At 35.8% G+C, this 21,328-nt stretch overlaps 1 protein-coding gene across 2 annotated transcripts in view; it reads left to right on the top strand.

The window, feature by feature from the left end:
- The window catches only part of MMRN1 (multimerin 1), a 64,258-nt gene that overhangs the window by 5,395 nt on the left and 37,535 nt on the right, over nucleotides 1-21,328 (top strand). Inside the window, exons 2-3 of one of the 2 annotated variants that reach the window (XM_019464338.2) lie at nucleotides 13,619-13,738; nucleotides 16,700-16,806. In XM_019464338.2, the coding sequence (XP_019319883.1) occupies nucleotides 13,619-13,738; nucleotides 16,700-16,806 (227 nt within the window). Of the gene's footprint in view, nucleotides 1-13,618; nucleotides 13,739-14,602; nucleotides 14,719-16,699; nucleotides 16,807-21,328 lie in introns of those variants that run through there. The other variant, XM_019464344.2, reaches the window with a different exon arrangement.

Genomic DNA, 21,328 nt, shown 5'->3' with positions numbered 1-21,328 from the left:
GCGTCTGAGATCAGGTTGCCAGCACGAGCAAGTGAGAGCCCTTTTCTGGGTTTCCAGATTTCGATTTTGGGCCTCTTTAATAAGGGCAATAATCCCATCAAGAGGACACTATCATCGCCCAACGGCCCCAGTCCCAATATTATCATATTGGGCATTTGGATTTCAACATATAAATTTGAGGGAGACACAAACATTCAATCGATGTCGTGTGAATTTTGCAAACTTATTATCCAACCTAACAGCATCCAAAGGAAATTATTCTCACAAGCTGTAAAATTCTCAAGAGAAACACACCATATGTTAGAGAATATTTTTAAAAGTTCCTTGGGAAATTAATGCATCTCCTAGATTACTGCCAGTGAAAACTGATACTCAATATATTCTTTGTCTTAATTTTTTCTAATTAATCATCTCCTTTTTATCATTTCTTTGATATTTTCCTCACTAAATTACTACTGAATATATAAATACATATCGAATTATACATGCTGGAATTTAACAACTGCTTATATAGTCTAGGTGATTAAATGAGAAATTTTTGTATTTCCACACATTTTAGTTTTTTCAGTATGAAAATATTATTTTAAACATTATTTAAGAGGAAATGCTATAAGAGCCCGTTTACAAAAGCAACTGGATTCAGTATGGCATAGAGCATCATAGTTTCTGTTTGCCTGCCTTTTCTGAGGCCTTCTGGTGTGCACACTGGGAGAGCCTGACACCTACTGGAATAGAAGCAGTTGACAATGTCCCTGAATGGCCTGAAGTCACAGTGTGGGGAAAAGAAACAAAAAATAAAATAAAATGAGATAAAATAAAACAAATTTATGAAAAAAGGTTATATTTAAGTACTTTTAAGAATTGTTACTTATATATGTATATATGTTGTACACTTCTAACTCAACGTATCTCTTAAAAATTTACTATCATTAGCTTTCAAAGTTAAAAAGTAGGTTGGATCAAAAAGCAAACCCATATACAGTCCCTGGAATGGGGACATATTCAGTTCATTCTCCTAAAATTTTACACTGAAAATATTGTATATATACAATAATTTGTGACTCCGAGGCCCTGTACCATAATCTATCATCAAAAACTCAATTATATTTATCGTAATGTGTCCACTGTAGAAGGCAAATTGATGATGCCTGACAAAAGGCTCTAATTGCAAACATTGGCATATAAAGAAAAGTTTCTTTTTAAAACCTAAATTAACCAGAAAATTAAAGTATCAGAATATCAGAAATTCCCCATGATCTGAGCTTTGTATGATTGCCTTTCAAAATTTGTTTTACATGGTATTTTAATAAAACTAATACTTCTATCCAAGTTTAAATATTATGTAGAATTTTGAAAAAGATGGACTATATAAAGGTACTTCCACTAAAATAAAATGAATCACAAACATAAATTTTGTTTGTTTGAAAATAAGTTATTTTCTTAAGGAGATTAGTATCTAGATGAACTTACCTTTGGACTAATAGCCAAAACTAAATACAAAAGTTTAATGATTTATTCGTGTGTGTTTTACATATAAAGAATCTTTTTACTAAATCTAAATACTTACCTTCAGTTTCTATTATTTCTTCTTTCATATTGTGTACATTTCCTTTGGAGAACTTTCTCATTGATGACTGGTGTTCTCATGTAAATTCTAGCCTCTCATATTAATAATCTCATAATGGTGTTCTTGTTATAGTTCGATTAAAAAAATAAAGACAATAACATTTGGGAAGTATTTATGTTATAATTTTTAAGACTGTAGAAACATTTTGAACAGATATATATCTATATATATATATAGATATATCTATGTATCAGTATATATAGGTATATAATCTATTAATAGATATCAGTATATATAGATATATAATCTAAGAGCTAAGCTTCATCATATGAAATGGATCTAAATGATGATGATAATGTTCTGTAATGGCTTTCTGGAAATTATTTTGACCCATTATACATACGTAATTATATATACAGATATATACATATACATTATATATATATATATATACATATACATATATATAATTGTGACTAAGATAAATTTATCAGGTCATTAAAGAAGTGAAAAAGGAGCCATGTCTCTCTATATAAGGCAAAATTGGAAGATACATAAATATATAAATAGATATACAGATATCTATTCCCTTCATAAAAAAATCCTACTAACTCTCTGACTCATTTAATCAGCAGCAGCAGCAAGGGTTAATTCATTTGGTCTCACAACCATCCTGTAAGATAGGTAATATTATTATATTTATTGTATATATGAAGACGGCACATTTCATGAACAAGGTAATGACTAATAGTTGTAGAGTCAAAATGTATAAGGAGGCAGTCTGGCTTTAGCATAAGTCAACAATTACATAACATGCCTCTCTATTCAGGAAAATTTTTTCCTTATTATTTTGTTTCATTATGTAGGTATCCCAGCCACTGCTCTTCCCCTTCCACTTCCTTCAGGGAAAACACAGAAACAAAACTCTGGACACAGAAATGCAATCTCTTTCAGGACACCTGGGTGGCTTAGTCAATTAAGCATCTGACTCTGGAATTTGGTCAGGTCATGATCCTGCTGTTTGTGGGGTCGAGCCCAGCATCTGGCTCCATACTGACAGCACGAAGAGCCTGCTTGGGACTCTCCCTCTCCCTCTCTCTCTCTGCCCACCCCCCTCTCTCTAAAAATAGTACATAAACTTAAAAAAAAAAAAAAGGAAATTCAACATTCTCTTCCTTTGCGTGCATTTGTGGAGTAAAAAAGAATGAAAATATTGTTCAGGAGGCCACCCTTCATCATCAGAAATGACCTTCCAAATCTGACTTACAGGGGTGGGAAAAGCATGTGTTTGTGATGGCTGTGAAGCTGAGAGAAATGCTTTCTTTCCCTTCTCTTCCCTTTTCGTCCATTCATATTGTAGCATGTGACAGAATCCCCTTCCTTTTTAAAGCTGAATAATATTCCATTGTAGATAGACAGATGATAGATAGATACATATATACCACATTTTGTTTTTCCATTCATCTGTCTGTAGGCCCTTTGATTGTTTCCACCTTTTGGCTATTGTTATTCATGATATTTTAACGATGTTCTTAAATTAGGATAATGCGCTAGGGAGAACATTTCCCCCGACTAGTGGTGTTATCTGAAATCTGTCCTCTTCTTACAAACTTAGAAACACATATTTATCCTCTGGAACTTAGTAATTAGACTATTGAACTAAATAAGGCTTTATTTGATATTTTCCTCCCTAATTATTGACACCAACAATTTTAGGCTTGTTAGGATATATTCTTGCCTTTAAAATAAATTCCTTTTTACTAATTTATATGACAGAAAGAGATAGAAAGAGAAGGAGTTGACCACATATGTTATTGAGTGGAGAAATGAGCAGGTTGGATTTACAAAAGTAGCAAATACTTGCCATTAAAAACACATGACTACTTTTGATATATTTAGAATATGTCTATTTCACTTATCACTGAATTTGGTGGGGATTTAATTGTTATGTATTTGAGGGGTTTAGTGTCGTTCAATGATGTACATCAATTCATAATTTTGCTGTTAGTAATGGTCACACTCAGTTCAGGTAGGTTTTTGTTGGGATGTATTTCCATACAATCATCATCCTATAATTAAAACAAACGTGTTCTTCATAAGATAAATCAGTGGCAGAATGAATGAATTATTCTCTTGTGAAGATTAATTAATATTTTTATCTATAAATTAAATCCCATGGGCAACTTAGCCCTTTCCCTGAAGCATTTATGAGTTCATTCATACATGTATATATTTTTATCATATGTAATTTTTAGTCATCTTTAGTCACAAGGTAAAGAATGATTCTCAAGTCAGGGGGGCATAGGTGGATGTTAGGTGAGGTGTGGGAAGCTGATATGAGAATTACAAAACAATCCTCTTTCTTTGAGAATGTTTTAATTTTCAGAGGTAGCCATTTCTGTCTTGCTTGGTTTCATTTTCCTCTTGTTCTTCTTTGAATTCTTAAATTCATCTCAATAAGGAGATGACAGAAAACAAAATCATAAAGGCCTCTCCGTTCAGAAAGTCCCCCCAAACATAAATCTTCTCCAACTTCTTAGAAAAAATTACATACCATTGGCAACTTTATGGTGGGGGCTTTATTGATGTCTCGTGAATATCCTCAGGACCTATTATTTTCATGCTATTGTGTCAACTCAAGCCACAGATTATCAGTATACAAGTTTAAACATTCAACCTTTTATGAATAGGATGGAAAGCAATTTATTAACCTGAGTTTTAAAGACTAGTATAAATGGACAATGTTAACTGATAGATTGTTGTCTTTTATTTATTAAAGAAAATATTCATTGTGGTCATTATTTAAATAAATCCTTTTTTTGCTTCAGTCCACTCTTGGTTCAGGATAAGAATGGATGTGATCAAGTCATGGTTTGGTCAGGATATGCTTCAAATGGCAAATCACGAGTTAATGAAAAACATTTTTTTTAATTTTGTCTGTTTACTAGCTCTTTGAAAGACTAGGTTTCTAAAACATTCCAATCAAAAGTACAATAAATTGTTTATTTACAATGTTTCTCTTAATTCTTTACCCACAAGATTTCAAGTTGTGTAAGTCAAACTAGAATCCTTTCTCTACCTTCTAGTCTGTGTGGTCTGCAAGCTAGGCTGGTGTTCATAAATAACCAAAGCTGCCTGCTTTTCCCTAGAAGAAACCTTTACCTATTAACTTGGAAAATCCAAAGAATTGGGGCACCTGGGTGGCTCAGTCTGTTGAGTGTCCGACTTCGGCTCAGGTTATGATCTCGCGGTTTGTGAGTTCGAGCCCTGCATCGGGCTCTGTGCTGACAGCTCGGAGCCTGGAGCCTGTTTTGGATTCTGTGTCTCCTTCCCTCTCTGCCCCTTTCCCCACTCATGCTCTGTCTCTCTCTGTCTCTCAAAAATGAATAAACTTTAAAAAAAAATTAAAAAGAAAAAAAAAGAAAAAGAAAACCCAAAGAATCAATACAAGCTTTTTTCAGTACATGTTGCCGCACAAAAGAAACGGTGTTATTACCCTTAAAGAGAATCCCAAATGCAGTCTTCTATTTGTAGGGTTACGACCCCATGGAAAGCTAAACACTTCAAAGTAACTGCTCTCCATCTACCATAATCAGTCTGGAAAGGTAAAAAGACTCCTAGATTTAAGCCAAATGTTTGTCTGGGATCATTACTTTTGCCTTTATACTGCCTGTCACTATTTTATCTTGCTTAATTTTCTAGTTTTAAACTTATGTTTTCCAATAATTTTGTTTTAAAGTTTCAATTTACATTTTTAACATCCCTTAATAAGCTTATTTCATCAGTAGCATAAACCTAATTATGAGTCACACCAGGGGCTCTTTTGCTGTGGATAGTTCTTTCAGTTTATACTGGATCAAAGATTTCTGGGCCATGAGCAATCTGCTGGTCTGCTTTTTGCCTGCTCAACTCTTTTAGTCATGAGATTGCTTTACTATTTAGAAATTTAAAAGATCTCTGCAGGCAACGCTGTGATTTATCCTCATAAGCGATATCTATATCTATCATCTATCTATTATCTATGTATGTATCTACTACCTATCTGTTATCTATCTATCTATCTACCATTTTTTTTCCAAATCCCGGAGTATGTATAGATGATGGTACTTTTTTCCTGCCTCATACACACAATCCTCAACCATCGTGCAGCCAGTGCTTATTTGACAGACTATTTAACTGCTTCTGTTGAATTTAGTCATTCTCTGTATTTAGGATAGTCAATGGATTTGCATAAGAAATCTAACCACATATATTTTAGACCACTTGAGTTTCTGTTCATTTATGTTTTAATATTTTTCCCTCTGTACTTCAGTTTGGATGGTTTCCCGTGTTCTGCCTCCAAGCACATTGATGTTAATGTCTAGGGTCCCAATGTCTGTTAAACCCAATCTAGTTCATTTTTATTCATATCTTGTGTATTTTTGTTCTATTTAGTGCGTTTTTTGAGATTTGCAATGAATTTATTCACTATGGTCATTTTGTCTTTTACAATATCGAATAGATTTAAATAGCTATTTTAGTCATTGGTTGCTAATTCAACATCTATGTCATCTCTGTTTTATTGTCTTTGTTCATTGGATTTTTACTCACATATTGGTCCTAGATGCCTAGTTTTTCTTGTTGTTGATTTTTTTATGCTGGGCTGATATGTTATGAACAGATTTTGTTGTCTTCCATTAAAGAGCATTGACCTCTGTTCTGACATGGAGTTATTTATATCAAGGATTTTTTTTAAGGCTTTGTGAGAGTGTGTCTAGATTATCCTTACTCTCCTGGATGCAGTCTTTGTTAGGTTCAGACAAATGCTCAGATGTTTAATGAGAACTATTCTCTTTGGCTGGTCAGAATTCTCCACAACTGGGTAAAATCTGGAATCTCTGTTCAGCTCATGAAGCTTTCTAATAGTTGTTCACTGGTGGCCTTGAAAAAACTATGCTTTGCAAGCACTGCGTGGTATTCAACCCAAGATTTAAGAGAAACCCTATGCTGACGTTTAAAATGGCATCTCTGGGAGAGGAGGGGAAGATGGCAGCATAGCAGGATGCTGGGTTCACCTCCTCCTGCTGATTGTTTAGATTCTACCCACATCTGCCTAAAACCCAGAAAACTGCCAGAAGACTAGCAGAGGACTCTCTGGAGCCAAGCGTAGACAAGAGGCCCACGGAAGAGGGTAGGAAGGGCAGAGAGGCGCCGAAACTCCAAAGGGAACCAGTTCTCCTCAACGAACTTGCTTATACTGTGCAAACCCCCAATGCTGTACTTCTATGGATCCATCCCTCCGACCGGCCTGCCTCCATCCCGATGCTGCAGGGCCCCTCCTGCAGGGGACGCCGACATCAAAGTGAGCTGAGTCTGCCCCTCTTGCCCCTGTGCACCTTGCAGATCCACCCTGGCTAATATGCCAGATCCCATCGAAGCAGCACCACAAGCCTGGCAGTGTGTAAGTAGCCCAGACAAGGGCCACACCACTCCACAGTGAGTCCTGCCCCTGGGAGAGAGGAAGATAAGGTACACACCAGTCTGACTATGGCCCTAGTGGTGGGCTGGAGGCAGACATCGGGTCTGGTTGTGGCCCCACTCACCAACACAAGTTACTCTGCACAGCACAGAGGAAGTGTCCTGCAGTTTGGAGCCACCTCAGAGAATACCCCAAATGATGAAACGGAAGGATTCTCCTCAAAAGAAACTCCAGGAAGTAGCAACAGCTAACAAATTGATCAAAAACGATTTACAATATAACGGAACAAGAATTTACAATAATAGTCATAAAATTAATTGCTGGGCTTGAAAAAGCATAGAGGACAGCAGGGAATCTATTGCTACAGAGATCGAGGGACTAAGAAATAGTCATGAGGAGCTAAAAATGCTATAAATGAGGTGCAAAATAAAATGTAGGTGGCCATAGACAGATTGAAGAGGCAGAGGAGAGAATAGGTGAATTAGAAGATACAATTATAGAAAAAGAGGAAGCTAAGAAAAAGACAGATAAAAAAATCCAGGAGTACTAAGAGAACTAAATCCACAGAACTAAGTGATGCAATCAAACAGAATGATATTTGTATCATAGGAATTTCAGAAGAAGAGACATAGAAAGGGGCTGAAGATGTACTTGAAAAAATCATAGCTGAGAACTTACCTGATCTGGGGAAGGAAACAGGTATTAAAATCCAAGAGGCACAGAGAACTCCCTTCAGACGTAACTTGAATCAATCTTCTGTATGACATATCATAGTGAAACTGGCAAAACACAAGGATAAAGAGAAAATTCTGAAAGCAGCTAGGAATAAACACACTCTAACTTATAAAGGGAGACCCACAGGGCTAGTGGCAGACCTATCTACTAAAACTTGGAAGGCCAGAAAGGAATGGCAGATTTCTTCAATGTGATGAACAGAAAAAATATGCAGCCGAGAATCCTTTATCCAGCAAGTCTGTCATTCAGAATAGAAGGAGAGATACAGGTCTTCCCAAACAAACAAAAACTGAAGGAATTCATCACCACTAAACCAGCACTACAAGAGATCCTAAGGAGGGTTCTGTGAGTGAAATGTTGCAAGGACCACAAAGTACCAGAGACATCACTACAAGCATGAAACCTACAGACATCACAATGACTCTAAATCCATATTTTTCTATAATAACATTGAATGTCAATGGACTAAATGCTCCAACCAAAATACATAGGGTATCAGAATGGATAAAAAACCAAGACCCGTCTATTTGGTGTCTACAAGAGACTCACTTTAGACCTGAGGACACCTTCAGATTGAAAGTGAGGGGATGGAGAACTGTCTATCATGCTACTGGAAGTCAAAAGAAAGCTGGAGTAGCCATATTTATATCAGACAAACTAGACTTTAAATTAAAGGCTGTAACAAGAGATGAAGAAGGGCATTATATAATAATTATAGGGTCTATACATCAGGAAGAGATAACAGTTATAAATGTCTATGTGCCATATATGGGAGCCCCCAAATATATAAAACAATCACAAACATAAGTAACCTTATTGATAAGAATATGGTAATTGCAGGGGACTTTAATACCCCACTTACAACAATGGATAGATCATTTAGACGCAGAATAAATAAATAAACAAGGGCCCTGAATGATACATTGGATCAGATGGACTTGACAGATATATTTAGAACTCTGCATCCCAAAGCAACAGAAAATACTTTCTTCTCGAGTGCACATGGAACATTCTCCAAGATAGATCATTTACTGGGTCACAAAACAGCCCTTCATAAATATAAAATAATTGAGATCATACCATGCATTTTCAGACCACAATGCTATGAAACTTGAAATCAGCCACAGGAACAAGTCTGGAAACCTTCAAAGGAGGTTAAAGAACACCCTACTAAAGAGTGAATGGGTCAACCAGTCAATTAGAGAAGAAATTAAAAAAATATATGGAAACAAATGAAAATGAAAATACAACCATCCAAACACTTTGGGAGGCAGTGAAGGCAGTCCTGAGAGGAAAATACATTGCAATCCAGGCCTATCTCAAGAAACAAGAAAAATCCCAAATACAAAATCTAACAGCACACCTAAAGGAAATAGAAGCAGAACAGCAAAGACACCCCAACCCCAGCAGAAGAAGAGAAATAATAAGGATCAGAGCAGAAATAAAAAATATAGAATCTAAAAAAAACTGTAGAGCAGATCAACAAAACCAAGAGTCGGTTTTTTGAAAAAATAAACAAAATTGATAAACCTCTAGCCAGGCTTCTCAAAAGAAAAGGGAGAGGACCGGAATAGATAAAATCACGAATGAAAATGGAATTGTTACAAACAATTCCTCAGAAATACAGGCAAATATCAGGGAATACTATGAAAGATTATATGCCAACAAACTGGACAACGTGGAAGGAATGGACAAATTCCTAAACATCCACACACTTCCAAAACCCAAACAGGAAGAAATAGGAAATTTGAACAGACCCATAACCAGCAAAGAAATTGAATCAGTTATGAAAAAACTCCCAACAAATAAGAGTCCTGGGCCAGATGGCTTCCCAGGGGAATTCTACCATACATTTAAAGCAGAGTTAATACCTATCCTTCTCAAGCTGTTCTAAAAAATAGAAAGGTAAGGAAAACTTCCAGACTCATTCTATGAAGCCAGTATTACTTTGATACCTAGACCAGAGACCCAGTAGAAAAAGAGAACTACAGGCCAATATCCCTGATGACTATGGATGCAAAAATTCTCAATAAGATACTAGCAAATCGAATTCAACAGCATATAAAAAGAATTATTCACCCTGATCAAGTGGGATTCATTCCTGGGATGCAGGGCTGGTTCAACATCGCAAAATAATCAATGTGATACATCACATTAATAAAAGAACCATATGATCCTGTCAATCGATGCAGCAAAAGCATCTGACAAAATCCAGCACCCTTTCTTAATAAAAACCCTCGAGAAAGTCGGGATAGAAGGAACATACTTAACCATCATAAAAGCCATTTCTGAAGAGCCCACAGCTAACATCATCCTCAATGAGGAAAAACTGAGAGCTTTCCTCCTGAGATCAGGAATACAACTGGGATGTCCATTCTCACTGCTGTTGTTTAACATAGTGTTGGAAGTGCTAGCATCAGCAATCAGAGAACAAAAGGAAATCAAAGGCATCAAAATTGACAAAGATGAAGCCAACCTTTCACTTTTTGTAGATGACATGATACTATACATGAAAAACCCGATAGACTCCACCAAAAGTCTGCTAGAGCTGATACATGAGTTCAGCCAAGTCGCAGGATACAAAATTAATGTACAGAAATCAGTTGCATTCTTATACACTAATAATGAAGTAACAGAAAGACAAGTAAAGAAACTGATCCCATTCACAATTGCACCAAGAGGCATAAAATACCTAGGAATAAACCTAACCAAAGATGTAAAAGATATGTATGTTGAAAACTATAGAAAGTGTATGAAGGAAATTGAAGAAGATACAAAGAAATGGAAAAACATTCCATGCTCATGGATTGGAAGAATAAATATTGTTAAAATTTCAATACTACCCAAAGCAATCTACACATTCAATCCAATCCCAACCAAAATTGCACCAGCTTTCTTCTCGAAGCTAGAACAAGCAATCCTAAAATTTGTAGGGAACCACAAAAGACCCCGAATAGCCAAAGTAATATTGAAGAAGAAGACCAAAGTGGAAGGCATCACAATCCCAGACTTTAGCCTCTACTACAAATCATTAAGACAGCATGGTATTGGCACAAAAACAGATACATAGAACAATGGAATAGAATAGAGACTCCAGAACTGGACCCAAAAAAGTATGGCCAACCAATCTTTGACAAAGCAGGAAAGAATATCCAATGGAAAAAAGACAGTCTCTTTAACAAATGGTGCTGGGAGAACTGGACAGCAACATGCAGAAGAATGAAACTAGACCACTTTCCTACACCATTCACAAAAATAAACTCAAAATAGATAAAGGACCTGAATGTGAGACAGGAAATCATCAAAACCCTAGAGGAGAAAGCAGGAAAAGACCTCTCTGATCTCAGCTGCAGCAATTTCTTACTTGACACAACTCCAACAGCAAGGGAATTAAAAGCAAAAATGAACTATTGGGACCTCATGAAGATAAAAAGTTTCTGCACTGCAAAGGAAACAATCAACAAAACTAAATGGCAACCAACGGAATGGGAAAAGATATTTGTAAATGACATATCAGACAAAGGGCTAGTATCCAAAGTCTATAAAGAACTCACCAATTCCACACCCGGAAAACAAATAATCCAGTGAAGAAATGGGCAGAAAACATGAATAGACACTTCTCTAAAGAAGACATCCAGATGGCCAACAGGCACATGAAAAGATGCTCAACATCACTCCTCATCAGGGAAATACAAATCAAAACCACACTGAGATATCACCTCATGCCAGTCAGAGTGGCTAAAATGAACAAATCGTGAGACTATAGACGCTGGAGAGGATAGGAGAAACGGGAACCCTTTTTCACTGTTGGTGGGAATGCAGACTGGTGCAGCCACTCTGGAAAACAGTGTGGAGGTTCGTCAAAAAATCAAAAACAGATCTACCCTATGACCCAGCAATAGCACTGCCAGGAATTTGCTCAAGGGATACAGAAGTGCTGATGCATAGGGGCACTTGTACCCCAATGTTTATAGCAGCACTTTCAACAATAGCTGAATTATGGAAAGAGCCTAAATGCCCATCAACTGCGAATGGATAAAAAAGATGTGTTTTATATATACAATGGAATGCTACTTGGCAATGAGAAAGAATGAAATCTGGCCATTTGTAGCAACGTGGACGGAACTGGAGAGTGCTATGCTAAGTGAAATAAGTCAGGCAGAGAAAGACAGATACCATATGTTTTCACTCATATGTGGATCCTGAGAAACTCAACTGAAGACCATGGGGGAGGGGAAGGGAAGGAAAAAAAAAGTTAGGGAGAGAGCCAAACCATAAGAGACTCTTAAAAACTGAGAATAAACTGAGGGTTGATGGGGGGTGGGAAGGATGGGAGGGTGGGTGATGGTCATTGAGGAGGCACCTGTTGGGATGAGCACTGGATGTTGTATGGAAACCAATGTGACAATAAATTTCATATTAAAAAAAATAAAAATAAAGAGAAAAACAAAACACAAAAAAATGGCATCTCTGTCATCATCCTCATTTTATTCACTTATCCACATATTCTAACCATCTCAGCAGCCCCAAACTCAGATCTCTGTTTCATTCACCCAGTGCTTTCTCTGTCTTTGGGGCCCACCCCTTTGTGATGCAGTTTGAAAATTGTTTGCAGGCAGAAAATTAGAGTCGGTATGGAATTCACATCATGTTGTCCCCTTTTCTCAAAAAATAATATCACTGAGTTGTCTGTTGTTCAACTTCTAAAAATTATTGCTTTATATAGCTTGTCCAGCTTTATAGATTTTTTTTTACCAAGGGAAAGTACATCTGATGCTCTGTTATGGCCAGAGCCAGAAATTTCTAAAATTCATATTTTTAGTTTATTACATAAACAATAGAATAAGCTTATTAAACTTGTATCAAATTAAGGTTTGATTTAAAAGTGCCCTAAATCTGTAGATTAACTTGAGGAGAATCGATATATTTAAATTGACTCTTCCCATCCATTAATAGTATTTATTGGATTTTCTTTCAGGCCTTTCAATAAAGCTTAAAAGTTATATATATTAAGTCTTACACTTCTTTTGTTGGATTTAATAAAAATAATGGTATTTTTGCTGTTGTAAATAGTATCTTTTTAAAAATTTTTTTGGTACATTGAACTGTCTGTAACTGATCTTAACTATGTGGCCATACTTTTTATTAGTTATAAAAAATTTATATGAATTTTAACTACATAGCTGAACTCTTATAATCATTTGCATCTAGACTCATATTCTCTTTATTCACAATCATATCATCTGCTCCTAGTAACAGGTTTTTTTTTTTCCTCTTTTTGATTATTACAGCATGTATTTTTTTGCTTTTGTCTTACTGCACATTGTTCACCAGAAGTAATGGGCCTAGGTCTGAGTCTCCAATCTAAGTACTAATATTGATATTTGACAGGGGTGCCTGGATGGCTCAGTTGGTTGAGCGTCCGATTTCAGCCCAGGTCATGATCTCACAGCTTGTGAGTTCGAGCCCTGCATCAGGCTCTGTACTAACAGCTCAGCGCCTGGAAACTTCTTCTTATTCTGTGTCTCCCTCTCAGTCTCTCTCTGCCTCTCCCCTGCTCATGCTCTGTCTCTCCTGTCTCAAAAATAAATAAACATTAAAAAAAAATATATTGATATTTGACATAAGGGCAATCTTCTATTTTGACTTAGCTTACAGCTGACATACAGATTCTGGTTTTAAGTCTTATTTATTCTCAATTTACTTTGATATTGTAGTGTTTCTTTACTTTTCATATGTACACAAGTATCTACCCCATAATACTTGCAGCCGTAGACAGAGGTCCGTGAAAATAATTTTAAGGAAAAGAATTCTTTTTGACAATGATTTTTTTCTAACAAAAATTCTCTCTTCCTTAGGAATTGGTGTGCTTATGTACATACCAGATTATCACCCACAGTGATATTGGACAACCAAGTCACTTATCTTCCAAATGGGAGAGGGCCTTGTGGCTCAACCGGGAGATCCTGTCCTCAGAGGTATGTGATATTGTTTGAAAATAGCCACTGCTTGTGCTATATTCATGTATGTCCTGGAATATGTAGAGAAAGCTAATCATCCCAGGTACATACGTATAATAAGGTCAGAGTAGGGTCATTACATTAAATGAGACGCATGATCTTGGGTAAGTTAAAATGCAGATACTAATAATACATGCCTCATTGGGAGTTTTTAGAATGTGTGAGACAATGCAGTAATAACCTTAGCCTACTGACAGAGTCTTCAATAAATGTTAATTCTCATGCTTATTTCCATTTTTACTATTACTATTATTTTTATTCTATAACCTGACCAATAATCCTGTCTTTTAATTCTTATGAAATTCACATACAGTTCTAAAATTTTATTGATAATTTCCCTTTCCTACCAGGTCAGAGAGAAGTCTGTAATTTGGCAAGCCACTAATTGAGATTATGCACAATCAAATGGCTAAGGAGGGCCTTTCTTTACATGTGTATTTTAATGATTCATGTTATTTAATTTTCATTTTTTAAAAAATCTATTTAGGACATTAAAAAATTGCCCTCAAATGTGGGGCTGAGTAATTGATAAGTGCTCTGAATTCACACAGTCACAGTAGCTTATCTGAGAGTGTTTCAGAAGAGCCTGAAATAAAAACTAAAATTATTATTCAGGCCATGATGGCTCATGTTATGCAAATTGTCATACAAATAACTCAGGCAATGAATCTGACACATTGGCAATCTGGAACAGTGCACAGTAAGGATTGTAAAATCAAGGTGTTTCTTACTCCCCAGAGGAATAGCTAAGGTTCATGGTCCAGAGAGCTAAGCACATCTTAGGGATTTAGGAGAGCTGAGCTCCAGTTCTGCTTTCAGTTTACTCCCTTTGTGGCAATTTCCTTGCCGACATGAGAAACAAAGAATGCATTGTTAATTCTTCAGTAATGAAAATATTACCACAGTAACCCCTATTATACTGCCCTTCTGAGTTCAAGGTGAGTTTTTTTTTCTCTCTCTCTCTCTTTAAACAAACCAGAAATGCATATCTTTATTCTCATCTCTTATCTTTCTTTACCTTTGAATGAGTCTCTCCATTCATTCACTATTTCAGTATATATGCAATGTTTGTTACTTTTCTTTTATTATGCCTGAGCCACATATACCAGGGATCCAGTTTGCTAAAGCAGGGACATTTACTCCTATAATAATGCAACCAACTGTGTGGATTCATCCTAATAGACTCTAAAGAGTCCTTTTCCAAACAGCTGTCCTTTCTATTTGGCTTTAGCTATTGGACTGGAGATAGTTCACTGGACAGAGTTTTATTTACTGAATATAATTCACTGGAATAAACACAGACAAATGATTAGCCTATCTTTTTGAGATGGAAAGAATCTTACAGCTCATTTTAAAATTGAGGAACAACCTCACACATAGTGAATTACCCTTCACATCACAGCAAGTTTCCTAAAGCCCAGTTTACAATACATTTTCTTCCACATGATCAGGGTTTACCCATGAAATTGACCATTGTCTCCACAAAGCTGCATGGGACAAACTCTAGATAATAACAGTGGAGGCTAACCCATGCAGCATGGAGTAAAATCCCACCTGGATCACTTTTAGATACAAGACTTTGAGCAAGTTTTTTCATCTCTCTTCCTCAGGTTCCTCATCAGCACATCAGAATAGTATTTTCCAAATAGAATAAAATTAAACAAGATAATATATACCCATTTTATAGACCTGCTTGATAAGTATTAGCTAAATATTAAGATAGTGTGGTAAGAATAAATATGACAAAATTGTATTTATGATTCACATTTACATATATAGCGCCTACAGTTCAGGACCATTCACCATTTCTATTGATTGCCGTGTTAAAATGTTATAACTTCTTGATTTCCCTTGTGCAGTTTCTTTTCCAAAATATTTTCTCATGTTCCCTGTCTCTCCCGCTCTCTTTCTCTCCTTCTCTTTACCCCATCTCTCTCTCTGAGATAAATACCATATGAGAGAAATAATAAAAATTAAGCTTTTAAAACTTGAGAAAAGAGAAAGTGCAGGTTAAAAATCATAGTGGTTACTATAATTTCAGTTAGATCATTGATACACGGTTTAAGTTGTTTGATGTTGATCTGAGAAAACACAAGTCCTTTTAACTATAATGATATAAGGAATAATAAGAATTGAAATAAAATAAATTATCCTCATAAGCTGTTTAAAAATTAGAATTAAAATATTTTTTTAAGTTTATTTTATTTTTGAGAGAGACAGAGACAGTGCGAGTGGGGGAGGCGTAGAGATAAAGGGAGACAGAGAATCCCAAGCAGGCTCCGTGCTGCCAGCGTAGAGCCGGATGAGGGACTCAAACCCATGAAACCATGAGATCATGACCTGAGCCAAAACCAGGAGTCCCGCGTTTAACGTACTGAGCCACCCAGGCACTCCTTAAAATAAGTTTTAGAGACACCTGGGTGGCTCAGTCAGTTGAGCTTCTGACTGTTTCAGGTCACGATCTTGCAGGGTTGTGGGTTCGAGCCTCGCATTGGGCTCTGTGCTGACAGCTCAGAGCCTGGAGCCTGCTTGGGATTCTGTGTCTCCTTGTCTCTTTGCCCCTCCCCTGCTCACACTCTGTTTGTCTCTCTCTCAAAGATAAATAAACGTTAAAAAAAATTTAAATAAGTTTTAACATTGCTTTAGTTAAAAGAATTATCAAGGGAAATGTTCTACTCTGTGTAGAAGATGTAACGATAGATATAAACTTAAAATCCCCAACAGCAGAAGTCTTAATACTTTTTAGAATGTATTTAAACAAATCTAAGTTTAACAATAATATTGATGATGAGGATTATAGTATTAACAATAACAGATACCATTTATTGAATGCTTATTATATTTGGGGCAATGTCTCCAATACTTTAACAATCCCAACTGATAATTTAATGAGAGACAAATACTTCCTCTCCTCTACAGATCTCAGAAGATCCCAAATCCCGTCTACAGGATGCAACATAAAATCGTTACATCATTGGAATGGAAGTGCTGTCCTGGATTCAGTGGAGCAAAATGTCAGCTAAAAGGTATATTCTAATAGTAATTTTATAATAACAATTAGAAGCATAAAACTTCTGAAGAATAAGCAACTGATTCCAGTGAAGAGTTGTATTTTCCCTTTTGAACCAAAGTTAGTTAACACGTAGCCAAATCGTTAAAACTGTTACCTCTCTAGGGCTTCCTTAGTACTGAGTTTAGCACCCTAAATCTCTTAACGAGATATCTTATATATTCTTATATTGTTACGGTAGTTTTATGGCATGAGTAAGTGGAGATCTGATTATTCACTTTTTCTTAACTGTATGCTGTGGAGACATGCCTTATTTAAATATCGGAAATCCTAATTTTATACTTTTAAATAATCATTAGAAGTGACCCTATGTGATAATAAAACTAATTTCTAGTTTTGTTCTAGTTCAATTATTTGAAATAATGTCTATGAATGAAATTCAGTTTTAAAGAATATACAAATAGGCATGAATAATTGTGGGTTTTTCCCCCTTAAATCCTCATAGAGCCATTTTATCAACTTTAATTTTAAGGATTTTCTGGTGGCAAGGCTAATCAAACACATGGTAACCTGCCGTGGCCTAACACCCATGTGGCTATTATTTTGCTTTTGGCTTTAAAATAGCCAAAAGCCTTGAAAAATAAGATACGGCATCAGCATATGTATTTTAAATGAATAAATATTATGAGAAAGACCATTAGCAGTGGTGAGGAATTCAATCAGCAGCATGAGAGACTGTGATTAAAAATTAATGTAAGTGTGGAGAAACCATTATGATTCACATTTTGAAAAAAGGAAGTTGTAATACAAAAAGCTCTAGGAAACTTGCAGTTTTGCTAGGGATATTATGTATGGTTTTTCCAGCCCACCCGGTGAGAATCTGTAGGCGAACTTGACTATAAGGCTATTTGTTCTGGGTCTGGCCTGAATTTCAGAGATGATATAAAAATTTAATACATTTTCAGGGTATAATATGAATATGTACTTCATTTATAATCAAGTAAAATAAACTTTTAAATAAAATATCATCTATACAAAACGTATTTAAAAACGAGGCAATTTAGCATATTCTAAAGAAGCCCAAATATCATGCTGCTTTCAAATGATCCCTGATTTCTGCGAGGTGCACAGATATGGTAAAACGTATTTGTTTTTAATCTATAAATGGCAGATGGTTAAAAGTTCTGACCAATACTTAGAATTATATTTCTAAAGTCTAACAGTAGTTTTTACATTTCTCTTCTTCAATGAAGAAGGGTATCTTAGGAATATCAATTCCATTATTATTTCTTAGAGATTCAAGGGTTAGTTCACATTATACCTCTCTAGAAATTTAGAATGTCATTACACACCCTATTGCACATAGGGGACTGAATGTCGATATGTGACAGAAAGCAAAGTCTTTATGTCAAAGAATGTCATGGGCTGCAGCTGATAAGAACTGTTTTTGCTTTGATTGTTTAATGACATCTCATGTTCTAACTGGAAGCCACCTGTGGATATTTTTAATACTAGACTTACAAATTGTTATCTTGAATCCTCATTAACAAAAATGTCCCAGAACAGACGTGACTATGACCTTCTGTTACAATACTATAATTAGAATTACTCATAGTTCAAGCATCTGCTGATTAAGCTGTTGTGGAAAGGTCATCTTTCTATTGAAATCTATGATAGGAATAATTTTCCGATGGTGGATATGCCCATTGTGTCATGTCATACAATCAATTCAATATGACTGTGATTCCAAAAACCCCTACTCTTGCTCCCTATGATACTCTGACCATCCTTCTCTTCACTTGTATTGCAGTATATAAAAGCAGTTCAATTTTTTATTAGTGCAGTTGATGCACTGATAGTATCAAGAACTACTGTGTCCCTTTGTCCCTTGAATCAATCTTCATTATCTCATCTATCCTGGGTTTCTTCCTTCCTTCCTGTCTTCTTTTCTTTGTTTCCTTTTTTTTTTTTAAACACATTTTTCCCTTCTGATTTCTCCCCCACTACATTCCAACTCTCCCTCTTCTTATCACACTTTATGTATGTGCCAATAGTCTCTTATTCTTATACGGAAGAAAAAATTGTCAGGTTTCCTTTGACAACACTCTCCACGCTATCTCATTTAACAAGCAGCCCCAAATATGGCAAGAATAATCAGTGTGGCTCATCCATTCTTTAAATGTCTTCAGAGCCTGCAAGGGTTTAGAATAACCTTCCCATGTAGCTACTGTGATAATTACTTCAGTGCTAGCCCTTCACATCAGATTATTCTATCCATAGAAAATACGTAAATTTTACAAATCCCTACTTCCCCAAAAGTTTCATCCCCACAAATAAAATAAACTTCATAATACAAAAACAATTTCTTTTTCATTTAGATTGCAGTAGGGAGATATTTTTAAATATATAGGGAAGATCCATCAGTCAGGAATAAAATGGAACAGCTAGCAACTGTACTCTCTTTTATTTCTCCTCCTCCACTTCTATACCTTTTTCTCTTTTTCTTTCTCCTCCTACCCCTTTATAGCTTCACTTCCAACCTGTTAGAAAGGGGTATTGTGGGGTGCCTGGGTGGCTCAGTCAGTTAAGCATCTGACTTCAGCTCAGGTCATGATCTTGCCATAGGTGGGTTCAATCCCTCCCTCTCTCTCAAAAAATAAATACATATCAAAATTTTTTTTTAATTTTTTTAATGTGTATTTATTTTTGACAGAGAGAGAGAGAGAGAGACAGACAGAGACAGAGACAGAGCATGAGTAGGGGAGGGGCAGAGAGAGAGGGAGACCCAGAATTCGAAGCAGGCTCCAGGCTCCCAGCTGCCAGCACAGAGCCCAACACGGGGCCCGAACCCACAGAGTGCGAGATCATGATCTGAGCTGAAGTTGGACACTCAACCGACTGAGCCACCCAGGCGCCCCACATTAAAAATGTTTGAAAAAAAGAAAGGGATGCCGTGATTCAAAATCAATGAGGCAATTCTTCCCGTTGTCTTATTCTACAATATGCTGCCTATAATATGACTAAGCCTCTATACATGCTCATTTTGCTACAATTTCGATAATCAAAAATCTGGTAAAAAAAAGTTCTAGATTAGATTATTAATAATATTAGTCATACTATCAAGAGGAAAACAATTTTTTAAAAGTGTAAATGAATAGAAATTTTTAGGGAAAAAAAGGTAGATGCATTAAGTCAAAGAGCAAGGCAATAGTTTTGATTTATTTTACATTTGTTATACTTTTTTGAGGATCAAAGAGTTTGTCTTCAGAAAGGGAACTAATTTTGTGATGGGATCCAAGACATTTTTTCAGAATGTCAGCAACAATATAGTTTTTAAACCATTTATATAAAATTTGCAATAATGTGCTTTTCCAGTAGATGTCTCTAAAATGTTCTGAAGTAGAACAAGGAAATTGTGGCTTGCTCTAATGACACAAAAGACGGGAATTTAAGTTCAAATAATGTTAGATTAGAGAGGAGGAAAGAAACGCTTCTTTGTAAATCTGTTTAAGAAAAAATCCAGTCAGCTCTAGTCAGATCCTTTATGTAGGAAAAAGGTATTTTATAAAATTATGTTTTATAATACGTACCACAGATATTACGAATGCTGAAAAATACAATTATGCAGTTATTGAAATAAATTGACCTCTGCTATTTGTTATGAATATATAAAAATATTTCATTTTATAAATGTTGTGAGATAGTTCAATAAATTTTATAAGCTATTATAACCAGCATTTTAAATATGGGACTTCTCCAGTAAAACTATTTTAAAATATTACTTCAATTAATATAAATACTTAAACAGAAAAAAGTCCCTATATTTCTTATATACTTGCATATCTAATTCATCCCAGTGGGGATTAATTCTTTCCCCTTTAAGAAAGAACATTATCTCCTATAAGCATCTTGCTCAATTATGATACATTTAGTCAAAAGTCACCATGTACCTTAAGTCTTTGTTGCACCAATTGCTTTCTTTGATTTAACTACCAAATGTCAGTAAATCTTTATATATGTATTGAATATCACCAAATAAGCATTTACGTGATGTCACAGGATCAGCCAGAAACTGGTCTTGTCACATAGGAAGCTTTCTGGTACTAAAAGCAAGCTTCCTCATTACTGAATTGCCATTAATGACTTCCTCCATAAGCCTCAAAGGTCTGGAAGAAAAACAAAATATAGATAACACCTGTCTAATAGAAGGAGGAAGAGGAGTGGGGGAATCAGAGGAGAATGGAAAGGGAAGGAAAGGGAAGGGAAGGGAAGGGGAAAAAAGGAATCTGATTTCTTAAATATATTGAATTTTCATTAATTTATTTATTTTTAAATGTTTATTTATTTTTGAGAGACAGCAAGAGAGAGCACAAGAGGGGGAGGGGCAGAGAGAGAGGGATACACAGAATCCAAAGCATGCTTCAGGCTCTGAGCTGTCAGCACAGAGCCCAATGTGGGGCTCGAACCCACAAAATGTGAGATCATGATCTGAACCGAAGTCAGAAGCTTAACTTACTGAGCCACCCAGATGCCCCCAT

This window comes from Panthera pardus, unplaced genomic scaffold (genome assembly GCF_024362965.1).
Source record: "Panthera pardus isolate Hobbes unplaced genomic scaffold, ASM2436296v1 HiC_scaffold_13, whole genome shotgun sequence".
NCBI lineage: Eukaryota > Metazoa > Chordata > Mammalia > Carnivora > Felidae > Panthera > Panthera pardus.
Note: the sequence above shows the minus strand (reverse complement) of the source record. Positions and strands in the feature narration are given on the sequence as shown.